Below are 12,682 nucleotides of genomic sequence, written 5' to 3' on the forward strand. Positions count from 1 at the left end.
CCACCCTGCAGGCACAAACAAACCCCCGCTACAGCGCGGCTAACCGGCAGCCGTTGCTGCACCCCAAAGCAGCCGCCGCGTGTCATGGCAGGTGCAATGACCTCATCGGCCCCTCCTCCACGCCTGCCACCTGGGCAGCTCCAAGGCAAACAGTCACACTCCTGCACTCGCTCTCCACATGAAGCAGCCTCGGGCCTGGTCCTCGACAGGTTCCGGCCCCCGTCTGACGATTATGACGACTCCGGCCGCTTCCACTGCCATCCACAGATCCTGCACCGGTTCTCTCTTCGTCTCGGTCCTGCCGCAAGATCTCCAATATGTGCCCGAGTCGCAGCCAGGCACTCCCCAGTCTTGGAAGCCTGTAGTTTCAACCTTGCCATGTTCCCCTCTGCCCTAGTTTTGTACATCAACGATAGTAGCAAGAACCAATAGCAACACAAATAACAACATCATCCGGGCGGCCTCGAGACCTTTGCTTTCTCTGAACCCCTCTGCTAGGCAGCTCACATCGCCATGGCAGACACCGACGACATCGAGCGCTCGGCGTCCACGAAGCGCTTCGCCGGCCCACACAGCGGCAAACACCCGATCCCCACCATCAAGGGCTACCGTGAGCACCGCAAGGAGCTCGATGGGCAGATCAAGGACGAGGAGCAGGCCCAGCAGGGCCCCGAGGACGAGTCCAAGGCCGTGCGCGCCTTTCACTCGGCAAAGGCCATCTTCCAGGACGACGAAACCCCAAAGACCCGACATGAGCCATATCCCGCCGAGAATCGCAACATGGTCGACAAGTCGGGCGAGTCACGCGACAACCTGGCGATGAAAGCTTCGGAAGGCAACCAGCCTCGTGGGGAAGATTCTGGCGAGCCCAACAAATATGGACATGGCCACAAGAAGGACAAAGGCCCGGAGAAGTCTGCCACCGAGACTGCAGCTGGGGCTACCAATGCCAGAGACAAGAGGAAAGCCATGAAGAAAACCAAGAGGCATGGTGCCGGTCGACAAGTCACGGATCCTGTCACCCACCTGCCCATCACCATCCACGACCAGACAGAAAAGGACCTCAAATCAGTGCCCGAGAACGACCCGGAACCTGGCACGCATCACACAACTGCGACCGGCCCTCAGTGCCAGTCCAAGTCAGAGGAGGAGCTCGACCACGAATCGAGGACCATGCAACATGGCTACAACGGCATGCAGAGGCTTTTCCCACCGCCAGATTTCGACGACACTCGGCGCGAACTGAGTGCGATATATCAGCAAGCCGTGTACGCAGGCGCCGGAATCATTGCCTTCATCTTCATCGTGTCCACCCTTGTGCCTTCCTTTATTGGTGCTCGGTCTCTGCTGCCGAGCTTGGCTGTGCTCAGTCCCCTGGCAGCGTTATCTGTCATTGGCATTGGCCAGTGGGCAAAGAAGAAGACAAACGAACTCTTCGATGACGAGACTTGGGATGCTGCAGCTCGTGAGGAGCAGGCCATGGTTCAGCAAGACGAGCAGATTCCGGAGTCGGTGCAATGGCTCAACTCACTCTTCTCCTCTATCTGGCCGCTGGTCAATCCGGATCTCTTTACCTCGCTCGTCGACCAGATTGAGGATGTCATGCAAGCATCCCTCCCAAAGGTAGTCAAGATGGTCTCGATCGACGATATGGGTCAAGGCAGTGAGTCCATGCGCATCCTCGGCGTGCGCTGGCTCCCCACTGGAGCAGCGAGCCAGGATGCGTCAGCATCATCCGAGGATATCTCAAAGGAGGCCAACCGGGACAACGAGAGCGCTGAGAACGAGCAAGCCAGCCACCAGGGTCTGCAGCCCGAGGAGGGCGACTTCGTCAATCTGGAGATGGCAGTGGCATACAGAAGCCGGAAGTCCGGAAAGTCTATCCAGTCAAAGGTGAAGAACGCCCACTTGTATCTCAAGTTCTACCTGCCAGGTGGGATAGCGGTCCCGGTCTGGGTCGAGCTGCGCGGCATCATCATGACCATGCGACTTCGTCTGCAGCTCACGCCGGATCCTCCATTTGTGCAACTGTGCACCATTACATTCCTTGGCCAGCCAAAGGCCAGTCTCTCCTGCGTACCCCTCTCAAAGCACAGCCTCAACCTGATGGACGTCCCTCTCATCTCCGCCTTCGTCCAATCGTCGATTGACGCCGCACTGGCCGAGTACGTTGCGCCGAAGAGCTTGACGCTCGACTTGAAGAGCATGCTCGTGGGCGAAGACTTCAAGAAAGACACAAACAGCAGAGGCGTTGTCTGGATCTACATCAAGTCGGCCCGCGGTTTCAAGCAGGGTGACGGCGGACTAGGTCCCTTCAAGGAGGGCTCAAGCGACGCTTATGTGACCGTCAGCTGGGGCAAGTTTGGCAAGCCTGTGTCAGCTACACGGATCATCGAGGAGGAGAGTGAACCCTGCTGGCAGGAGCATGCGGCCATCTTGGTCACACCAGAAGAGATCAATGCGGAGGAGAAGCTTCGTCTACAGCTTTGGGACTCTGACAAGTGGACCGCTGATGATGATCTTGGCCGGGTAGAGGTTGATCTCAAATCGTTGATGAGGAACTCGGAGTCGTACAACAAGATGCAGGAGCGTGAGGACCGGTTTACTGGGCAAGATCCGACCGAGAAAATGCCTGGTTCTTTGACCTGGGCTGTCGGCTACTTCAACAAGACAGGCATCACTCAGAAGCAGCTGGAGCAGCAAGACTTCAACAGAGAAATTAGGACCATGGACGAGCTAAAAGAACATGTCTCCAAGACAGCCGAGCGAAAGCTTAGAGAGGCTAACAAGCCAGCTGACGACGAGGAAGTGCGACAACAAAAGGCCCAGGACTTCGCGGAGCTCGAGTCTTCAATGATCTGTGCCGCGCCACCATGCTCAAAAAAGCCCTCTGGAATTTTGAGCATACAGATCCACCAGATCACCGGTCTCGAAGTGCAGAAGTTACAGAAGGAGGACAAAGGCCAGGGCGGCGATCACGAGGACGAGTCCGAGCGTTCTGACGACATGCCCGACAGTTATTGTACAGTAATCATCAATCACAAGAAGGTCTACAGGACTCGCACAAAGCCAAAGAACTCGAAGCCCTTCTTCAACGCCGGCACCGAGCGGTTCATCAGCAACTGGCAGGATACCGAGGTCATCGTGTCTGTCCGAGACGCCCGGGAGCGCGAGGACGATCCCTTGATTGGCATCGTTTTCCTTCCATTGGCAAAGATGTTTGAGAAGCGGAGTCAGATCATGGAGAACTTTCCCCTCGTCGGTGGCATCGGATATGGCAGGGCCCGGATCAGTCTCGTCTGGCGCAGCGTCGAGCTTGAGCTGCCGGCACCTCTTATGGGTTGGACCTATGGCACACTTGAAGTCGTCGGGAGTGTGAAGCCCAAAGGCGGTCTGCCAAACAACCTTACAGAGAACCGGATCAAGATTCGCACAAACATGGCCAGAGCGAAAATGGCAGCGTCCGATGGCGAGTGGAAGACCAAGTCCAGGTCTGGTGAGAACCCGTTCTTGCCAGTCCGCAAGCGCCACGCCTCGGCTATGGTGGTGGAGTTTCGCGAGTCGACTATTGGACCGGACAAGACGACCGCATTCGCCGTGTTGTGGCTGCACGAGCTGGCTGACGAGGAACAAGCCACCAAGACCTTGAAGGTGTGGCGGGGCTCCAAGCAGGGGCTCAAACGCGCGACCACCAGCTGTGACTACAAGGGAAGCGAGGAGGGTGAACAGCCTCTCGGCGAGATCGAGATGACATTGAAGTTCTGGCGCGGGCTCTCGGGATACCACAAGTCGTACGCCTCCCACTCGAAGAATGGCGACATGCGGAACGTTATGGAGTGCCTGGACACCATCACCGACGAGAAGTTAGACGAGAGTGACGAGGAAGATGACTCAGCAGGGCAGTCTACCCCAAGCAGCTCCCAGGCCGAGGCCGACCAGGAGACGCGCAAGAAGAAACTCCGCGTCCACACGAACGACACTTCGTCGTCTGACGAGCACGACGGTAGCGGTAGCGACAGCGACTCTTCATCCAACATCTCGATACCCGATTTCAAGCAGAAAGTGACAGAGGTCCTCCGCAACCCGATTGAAGGCACGACCGCAGCAGCCGCCTCGGTCCTGGCACCTGGCCACAACGACCCAGACGACGGGGCGCGCGGAATCCGCGGGCAGGCACGCGACTACAAGGATCACCACAAACAGCTGCACCGCAAACACCACGGCATCATGCAGTGGCGCGTGGCGCGTCAGCTGGACCATGTGGGAGGCAAGGCCAGCCGGCTCAAGGGCTCTGTGGCGAACATGTTCAAACACGACACCAAGGAACCGGGCATTGAGACGGAGGTTTGAGGGGCCAGCGGCATTTGCTCTGGTGCCCGTTTCATTCATCTTCTATCTAGCGTAACATTTGCAATTCGTGTAGTCGGCAGCACCCAAATTGTACAGGTACAACAATCAACTGTCCTATCTCTGCTCGCCTGCTGAGAAATTACCCGCAAGGAACCGTCCGGATCTTCTCTGTCCTCGGCTCGTGCTAAAGACCTTGTCCTTTCTGCAAGACTGGCCGTGCACCATATTTTCATCATGTTGGCTCGTTCGTGGCTTTGAAGTCGGGGAGAATAGTGAGGGACTGGCTGTGCACTCATGTCACCTCTAGAACGGCTAGCTTGGCTCAAGAAGACGAGGCATAGCTCCACTCGTTGATAATGCGGGATTCGTCCATTTTCCACGCTGCAGTTTGGAACTCGCCCAGCTCGTCTCGCATCACACGAGAATAGGCAAAAGTGAGATGGCGCTTGTCAAAATCCCAGAACATGTTTGTCCAAGTGTATCTCGACTGCGGTGGTGGTACCATTGGTGTGGTGGACAAGACTTCCGGCGTTGGGGATATCGAGAGTCCGCGCATTGTGCCACACGGCCCCGAACGTGGGACTGACAGTAGATGAGCGCTTGAAACGCTCTCTCGCGTGGCGACAGTTGAGCTCCATTGCCCCTCCAGTTGCATGATGCCCTCGAGACCCAGAGCCAGGCTCACGCCGTCCCAGTTGCCTTCTCGCCACTCATACTCCTTCAAAAGCGCCATTGCCCTATGCCTAACTCTTTGTACCCGGCATTTGGCGCCGATGAAGGCGAGGAGTTGCAGCACCCCGGCTTCGTTTGTGAAGCCAATCTTTGTTGGTTTATCGTTTTGTGGTGCGGAGCGTGTCAGATCCTCCACTCTGGACAGCACTGTTTCGAATTCCTGAAGAAAGCCGTCATAAGACATCTCTGTTGGATCCGTACAACAGGAGACAAACACGACCGCCATCATGACCTGCAGCTGGAGCAGTTCCACTTTGCGGGCGTCGTCCGACGGCATGAACCCATTAGCGCTCAGCGTTGCTGTGGCCAGAGAGTCGAGCGCAGACTGGAAACTATGTAGCTCGCTCAAAAGGCCAGCTTGCTCATCAAGTGTCGCTAGATGGTCAGACTCGATGCTGGGGTTGAGGTTGTGCCATACCGTCTTGCTCTGGAAGCTGGCGAGGACGGGCAACAGGTAGTCCCAGCGTGTCTGAGCTTCCGAGATGGTTTGTGGCCATTGGGCAACAAAGTCGTCAAATATGTCCTGGTCGCCGCGTACGCCAGCTTTGCTGGACTCCCCATCACCACCGTCCGAGTCAGTATCATCATCATCGTCCGAGTCGTCTGTGATTAAGAGATGGTATGCGAATTTGGCGTGGTGGAATGGCACAAAAACATAACTGATGCTGTGACGAGCGAACATGGTTGCCATCTCGCTCTCGTCATCACCTGCATTGTGCCTTGCAAGGTTCCAGTGGTGTCGTCCTAGACCCTTCCGCGATGACTTTGGTCCTGAACGCATGTTCTTCATAATCTTGATCCCTGTTCTTATGAGGTCACCGGACCGGTGGAAATTTCCCTGCATGTTCTGAAAGACAATGAAGAGCAATGTTGCTGCCATCGTGAGGCGATTGTCAGCACCATGAAGCCGGAGATGGGACCTGAGACTGTGCAAGGCCTTGGTGTTGTGCTCGAGTGAAGCCCGAAAATGCGGACAGTAGGGTGACGGAGACCGCCAAGGGTGCGAGGCATGTTTCTCCCAGGGCTTTTCCTGTCGTAGCTCTAGGATGGCGCGCGCGTATGCTCCTATGCTAAGGATGCAGTGGCGGATGCACTGATGTATGGTGCTGTCGCGGTGGAGAATCTGGTGCCAGAAGCGAGTCCCGTGGTAGGGGGAGAGCTCAGGGATGACCTGGTCCCGGAACAAGGCAAAATACCAAGTGTCGTTGTCGCTATCGAAAATGTTTGCGCTTGACGGCATCGGAGCAGGAGCTGGTTCCACTGCTGGTCGTATGGCGACAGCCAATGGTGATCTGGTCCGAGCGGGCGCGAGGCTGGCTTCTTTTGGACGCGGCAAAAGTAACCTCTCGGCTCGAGATATCGCCTTTTTCACCTTTGGCGGAGGGTAGCCCCCACACTTGAGACTTAGTCGAGCACACTGCTCGCACGTCGGCTTTCCTTCGTCGCACTTGACATGACGGGATTTACATGTGACGCACTAGACGCCCGTGATCAGCAACGTATCGACACAGCCATGCCAGAACTTGGATACTTACACCCGTCCGGACCTTGGGCCGGCAAGCTCTCCTGCGTGGGAGTGGTGAGTTGCGCACGGCTTTGTGTTTCAGGCTTCTGTCCGAAGAGTCGCCACTGTGGTCTGCCGTGTCAGATCTTTCACTCCCATCGCCCGAGGCGAAAGATCTGGGGTGGGATCTGGTGAGCGATGAGTAGCTGGCTTCTTTCGTATGAGGCGTCATCACGGTCTTCTGGACCGGCTGCTCCGGTCGTGGAGAGCGGAGACGAGCACCCTTGGACATTCGGACTTGCGAGTGGACCGTGCCAGGTGCTGGCTTTCAGCAGAAGATAGGTCTCTAATCTAGCGCGACAGCAGTGCCGAGAGGCTGTGGCCGTCCAGCCAGGTCGCCGGAGAAGTCTCCGTGGAGCCTACGCTGGGCGAGACGAGATCTGCTTGGTTGGAAATACAGGCAGAGCGCCGACATAACCTTTGGAAGACTGTTGACGGATTGAGTCACGGCCAGAGAGACCCAGCGAGCAGTGAGGTCAAGGTGGACGCGGCATGGACCATTTGTAGTGGGACGGCTCGTGGTGTCAGATGGGCCGTGGAGCTGCGAAGGTGGAACTCGAGCAGTCGTGACGGGCGGGTGTGGCGTTGGGGCCCTCCCGGAGTCTGAGGTTGAAGAAGGATGCGGTGTGCGGCGGCTGTGCCAGTAACAAGGCAGTAGACAGAGGTAGGGAGAAGAAGCAGCGGTTGCGAGGTGGTGATATGGAGGACGAGGAGAGGGAGAGGCAGCTCGGTGGTGGTTGATGTCTTTTTTGGCAGTCGCGAGGCCAGAAGTGGGCATGGCGGGGGCGGCCTGCATCGCTCCTGCCGGGCCCGACGCCATCAGGGGGGGCGATGATGATGGATGATTTGGGGTCCGCCGCCTGCTGCAGGCCGCCAGTCCGGGCGCCGCCCACTTGAGCAGTCAGTCAGTCAGTGAGTGAGTGAGGGAGTGGCGCCCCGGCCTGCAGCTCCGGCCCAGCTCGACTTGACGACCTTGCCATCTTGCCAGAGTCCTATTGACCCTCTCGAGTGCCTACCTTAAGGAAGTGTGCTTTGGGTTATGGTGCTCAATTCCCTACTGTACAGCGGTAGTCCGTACTGTAACACGCTCGGGGCCGCCCTCTGGAACGGTTGCAGGGGGCCCAGCGCCGCGGTAGGGCTGTGCCGATGGATGGTGAATGCAGGCCTGCGAGCCAGCAAGATCGGCCCCGCAAACCACCCCCGGAACCAGGCCAGTGCCCTACATCTAGTGGCTGGCAGGCATGTCACCACGCCATTCCATTGGCATAAAAGGGGCATCCCACCAGCTAGCGTCCGTTGGCGTCCTTAGATTGGCCCAGTGTCTAATTATAGACGCCTGGACCGTTAATCTGCCACGAGTGCAGGCCAGCACCAGCAGCAGCTCACTCACTTCCCACAACCACCGCCCTGGCTGGCTGCGAATCTCCTCCTTATCCGCCCAGAGATACGTCCAGCATCGGCCGAGTGCGCCCGCCCCGCGCATCAAAGCTCCAGGCTCGCGCCATCATCTTCACTGATGCCAGCCTGCGTCCCCACGCCCGCTTGGTCGGGTGCTGGCACAGGGGTCTTCCACCTCCTCCATGCGTCCTCTCGGCAAGGCAGCCCTGTCGTGAAGTCAGTGCCGGATGGGGTGAGGCAGCCCGGCACTGAGCCTCCCCCAGTTGGACAAGTCAGCAAGCAGGACGTCTATCTCCACGTTTTCCCGGACACAGCCGGGCGTGGTAGTGATAGAACGCAGCCGATGATGATGGAATCATGCGCCATCACCGCTTTGCCGACTCGTGACAGACCGGTTTCTGATCTCTCCCTGACTGAGAGCAGTCTTGTTGGCGTCGCCTTGGTCTCGACCCCAGCCGCAAGTCATACGAGCCCTGTGCTGATCTGTACTCTGCCGGGCTGTTTGCCGAGATCAGTCATTCAAGATTGAAGACTGCAGAAGAAGAGCGCATGAGGCTTATGGGCCCAACCCAATGGACATCAAAGTGTGCTTCCACGCTCAGGGCATCGGCGCCCTCCCTGTTGACATAATCAAAGCAGTCGAGGTCTGAGAGCCTGTCAAGCCTGCCCAGGAGGTCTGGCGCGCAGGGCCCGCGGACTTCGGCTCGGGTGCCCCATCGGCTGTGCGTCTCCGCCTCCTGGGAGTGGAAGCATCGCATGCTGGTCGGATTGCCAGAGTCAAAATCACGAACTGCCGGCGCGCTTGAATCCTCGCCTAAGTTGACTACCTTTGGTAGGTAAGTAAGTAAGTCAAGGCGTCCCCACTGGGCCAGCATCATTGATGAGCCGGTGCCAAGAAATGCGAAGACAGTTGAGCCCACTCTCTTACCCCTGGCACAGCCATGAGTCATGATTGGCCATTGTTTACGACGAGACGCTACATCGGGCAACCCCGGTTTTATTCTCAAGAGACAGACATCAAGCACTTCGCAGCCCTCTCTCTACCCAACGTTTGCGAAGGTAAACTTGGGGTAGTCTTGCGCCTTGCGAGCTTGAACTTCGTCAACATTGGCAGAGGACGTCATGGCACCACCAAAAAATGCCGGTAGATGCGCGCGTCAGCATGACAACCACAAGATCGTAACCACATCCGTCCGCTGCCAACGATTTAGCCACAATCTCCTGCTCCAGACCGGTATGAACCACGTCGCGCACAAACCCACGGACGAGGCATGGACGCGATGCTACGATGGCGATCCAAACATCAGCCGGGTTGCCAACAGCTGCCTAACTCACCTGGCGGGCTTCTGTCGCAACTGCGTGCAAGAACGCCCAGAGTCTCATGGGTAAATGGGACAAGCCAATTGGCCGTCGGCGTTGACAACCACAGGCCTCCAACGTCTTTCCGGGGCCGCCCCGTGTCACAGCGCTGGCTACTTTATAGCATGACTTATCAAGCTACTAATGATTCTTTATGTAAGGATCGATCCATCGGCCTACCACGACGGAGACAGCCCGGCCCTCAACCAGCTTCAACGAGTTCCACAACGCCCGTGCCTGATTGGCTGCTGAAAACGAACCACCCCCGTGGGCGAGGATGACGGCTACGCGAGGCCCTTCCTGCCTCATCAGGCGACTCTCAGTCCTGCACCCCTGGCGTGGCGCCCAAGTGGCGCTACTATATTCGTCCTCATTCTCCCGAACTGGACTGCGTGACCCCTGTCGCCCGTCCCACGACGCCGGGTTGGATACCTGCCTACCACAGCGGCCCAAGACCAGGGCAGGGCCGCGGAAGCAATAGGCCACACACACTGGCGCCGACCTCTGTCGCAGCTGGAGAGATTCAGCCTGGTCCACAAGGCTGCTAAGCCCTAACGGCCCAGCTCGCCTAGGGCCTTGAGTTGTCGGATTGCATGCGAGCACTTGCAGGAAAGGCGACATGCATGCATGCATGCATGCCTGCCTGCCTGCCGCCTCTCAAAGTCTCGGCCAAGAGATGCCAAGTGGGGCAATCGCAGCACTGCTCACGGTTAATTCAGGCCATGACATGTAGCATTCAGAGCATGGCAAGCGGCCTCGTACCACGATTAGGGTTGTTGCGGGTGCGCCTTTGTGTCCCGCCAGAATGTCCCGGGGGGGCTGCCTAAACCTAGATGCGTAGCTGGTCGATTTCCATCGTCGCGCGTGCTCTCCGCGGAACTTGACTTCTGTGGCGGCAGAACTACCCACCTACGTTGCCGTGATCAATTTATACGTGGCAGTGAAGTATCGGGCACGTTGCAGCCTCGCATATTACAGCCTCAAGAACATATCGGGAGTCTCAATTTACGATGGAGCTCGAAAGTCTAGGGGGAATACGAACTGCACGGAAGAGCTGTACGTTCATCTTCCCAAGCACATCAACGATCCCAGCATATTATTCTGTTCAAGTGACGGCAACCACTTCACATACGCGCAAAATTGTTTATCCTGAATCTAATTACCTACATTGTAATTACCTACATTGCCCTTGCTGCGTGCACTGAACAGCACAGACCATGCACATCCTAGATGTGACGAGCTCCAACATTGTGACTGGCCGGAATGCATCCCGTCCCGTCCAGCGCAGGAACAGAGTAGCCCGCGTCTTCCCCCTCCCGGGAGTCTAGTGACGGATCCGCGTATCCCTCTGCAGGGGGGAAAAATGATCTGCCTGCGCATGCAGGGGGTGATCGTCCTTGCTTCCGTCAAGGGCGTCAGGTTCTTCTCTGGAACATTCTGCACGTAGCCTTACGGCTGGCTGGTCGAGGATTAAGCGAGTTACAGGTCCAAATGCATGCCTCGTGTTATTGGTCTAGAATACGCACCCCCATCCGGGCTTTGGCGTCACACACTTGTAAAGGAGTCTCGCAATACGCCGCAGCAGCCACACACACACACACAGAGATAACGAGTCCTGCAGAGAACGATCAGTAGACAATTTTCCCCGGTGCCTTGGAGCAGCAGCTGTCTCGAGCCTTCCCAGAGCCGAGGAAAGACTCGCTACGTGTGGTGTTTCGATATACGGTGTGTGGCGGGCGATAAGAGCTTCATCGTGTGAAGCTGCTATGCCCAGACATCCATCCAGACCACGTGCGCCAGGAGGGCCCACGATCCAGCTGGGCTGGCAGGCACAACACTCGCGCTTCCTGTGCAGCCACAGCATCAGCTCTTCGACCATGCTCACAGAGCCCAGGGGCTCGCTGCCAGGAGAGCGTCAGACATATCTTTTCTGGTTGCGAACATGAGACGGTGGCGCAAGTGCCATGTCAATGTTGTGTCGTCTGAATTACTGTGCCTCAAGAACTGCGGCAATGATCTGCTTTACGGGCACAACTGCCTGTCACAAGCTCTCTTTTTAGTGCAGACTGCGCTCGGATGGTGTGACATCCAACGCCAGTCACTGGCAATGCTTCCAATGATACGGCTGAGAGTTTATGACCGGTCGGTGTGTATAGATGCCTTTTCGGACATTGCGGCCAACGGCCGTGTCCTCCGTGTATCTCGCCATGGGACGTCAAATGCAGTCGCGTCAGATACGGCAAGAAAGTGCAATGCCCCATGTGCTTCCGAACGGAGCAACGATGTACATGTCAGTGCCAACACGAGAGTCGCACGATGCCTGATGTCCCATGCTGCTCAGAATGCCTTGCAAACTACGACCGGCCAACTCTCACAGCTGAAAGATCACTCCGACCCAGTTCAAGACAGTCCGTAATAGCTTCAATATCAGTACCAGTTACCGATGATATATGAAAGACGGGATTGAGAATCAGCCGAGCAGGAACCTGCCACACAGGAAGGATTTTTAGCACTTACACTCTGTGGGCAACCTGCCCGCGCAGCATGATGCACTTCTTGCGTCAAACCACTGAAGCGGCAGGGGCATCAACTGCTTGGCTCGAAGCTTTGGTACAGCATCACTCCAATGTAAATTTATGGTTTTGAACGTTCAAATCTGTTTCTTGGTGAATTATTGGTGCAGTGAAGAGCCCAAACATCACGAACTGAGGATGAGACTGAGGAAACAGAAAAAGAAAGAAAAAAATTCTCTTCTTTTCCTTTTTTAAGAAAAAATAGATAGGTATCTTCTAGAGCTCGGCCGCGTTCACCCATACAAATACAAAAACTCAATCCGAGCCCAGAAACCTCCGCCATGACATGAGATTGCAGAACAACAACCACCGCTCGTCATCTACGCGAGCGATCGCGCCTTTTTCTACTAGCGACCTCTCTTCTCACCTCGCAACAATCATCAGTTTGCGCCATATTGACCGATTTCTTCCCCAGCACAATACCGGGATGGTTCTTCTTGACAAAAAAAGGGGAAATGGACTCCGCTCCGAGTCCTCAGGACTGGTTACTTCGTGTTTGCCTTGCGGGTTACCGCCCAACCTTCCTCCATTTCAGTTGAAAACGTACTTGTCCGCTTTTCTTTGGTTCGAGACAGAAGAAGTCGTTTCGATAGGCATGGCCAGATTCCCAAGGCTATCAAGTAATCAAGCCCAGCCCAGCACAGGCTTGGAACACGTGTAAACGACATGGTAATAACGCTGAGGACGCGTGCCGACGACGTGAGGG

The 12,682-nt window shown here is 56.6% G+C and overlaps 2 protein-coding genes across 2 annotated transcripts; one reads left to right on the top strand and one right to left on the bottom strand.

Annotated features, from left to right (window-relative positions):
* Nucleotides 1–513: 513 nt before the first annotated feature.
* On the top strand, nucleotides 514–4,350 carry B0I36DRAFT_347821 (uncharacterized protein; the record flags this gene model as incomplete). The annotated part of the gene is made up of 1 exon (XM_046156612.1): nucleotides 514–4,350. The coding sequence occupies one exon, from the start codon at nucleotides 514–516 to the stop codon at nucleotides 4,348–4,350; it is 3,837 nt and encodes a 1,278-aa protein (XP_046013474.1).
* Nucleotides 4,351–4,511: 161 nt separating this feature from the next.
* B0I36DRAFT_99359 (uncharacterized protein) lies at nucleotides 4,512–6,984 on the bottom strand. The gene is made up of 2 exons (XM_046163705.1): nucleotides 6,618–6,984; nucleotides 4,512–6,559 (listed from the first exon to the last, which is right to left on the bottom strand). Exons 1-2 carry the CDS (start codon nucleotides 6,876–6,878, stop codon nucleotides 4,673–4,675), a joined length of 2,148 nt encoding a protein of 715 aa, XP_046013475.1. The 5' UTR covers nucleotides 6,879–6,984; the 3' UTR covers nucleotides 4,512–4,672.
* Nucleotides 6,985–12,682: the final 5,698 nt, after the last annotated feature.

The sequence above is a fragment of the Microdochium trichocladiopsis genome, assembly GCF_020744255.1.
Source record: "Microdochium trichocladiopsis strain MPI-CAGE-CH-0230 chromosome Unknown B0I36scaffold_4, whole genome shotgun sequence".
In the NCBI taxonomy this organism is placed as follows: domain Eukaryota; kingdom Fungi; phylum Ascomycota; class Sordariomycetes; order Xylariales; family Microdochiaceae; genus Microdochium; species Microdochium trichocladiopsis.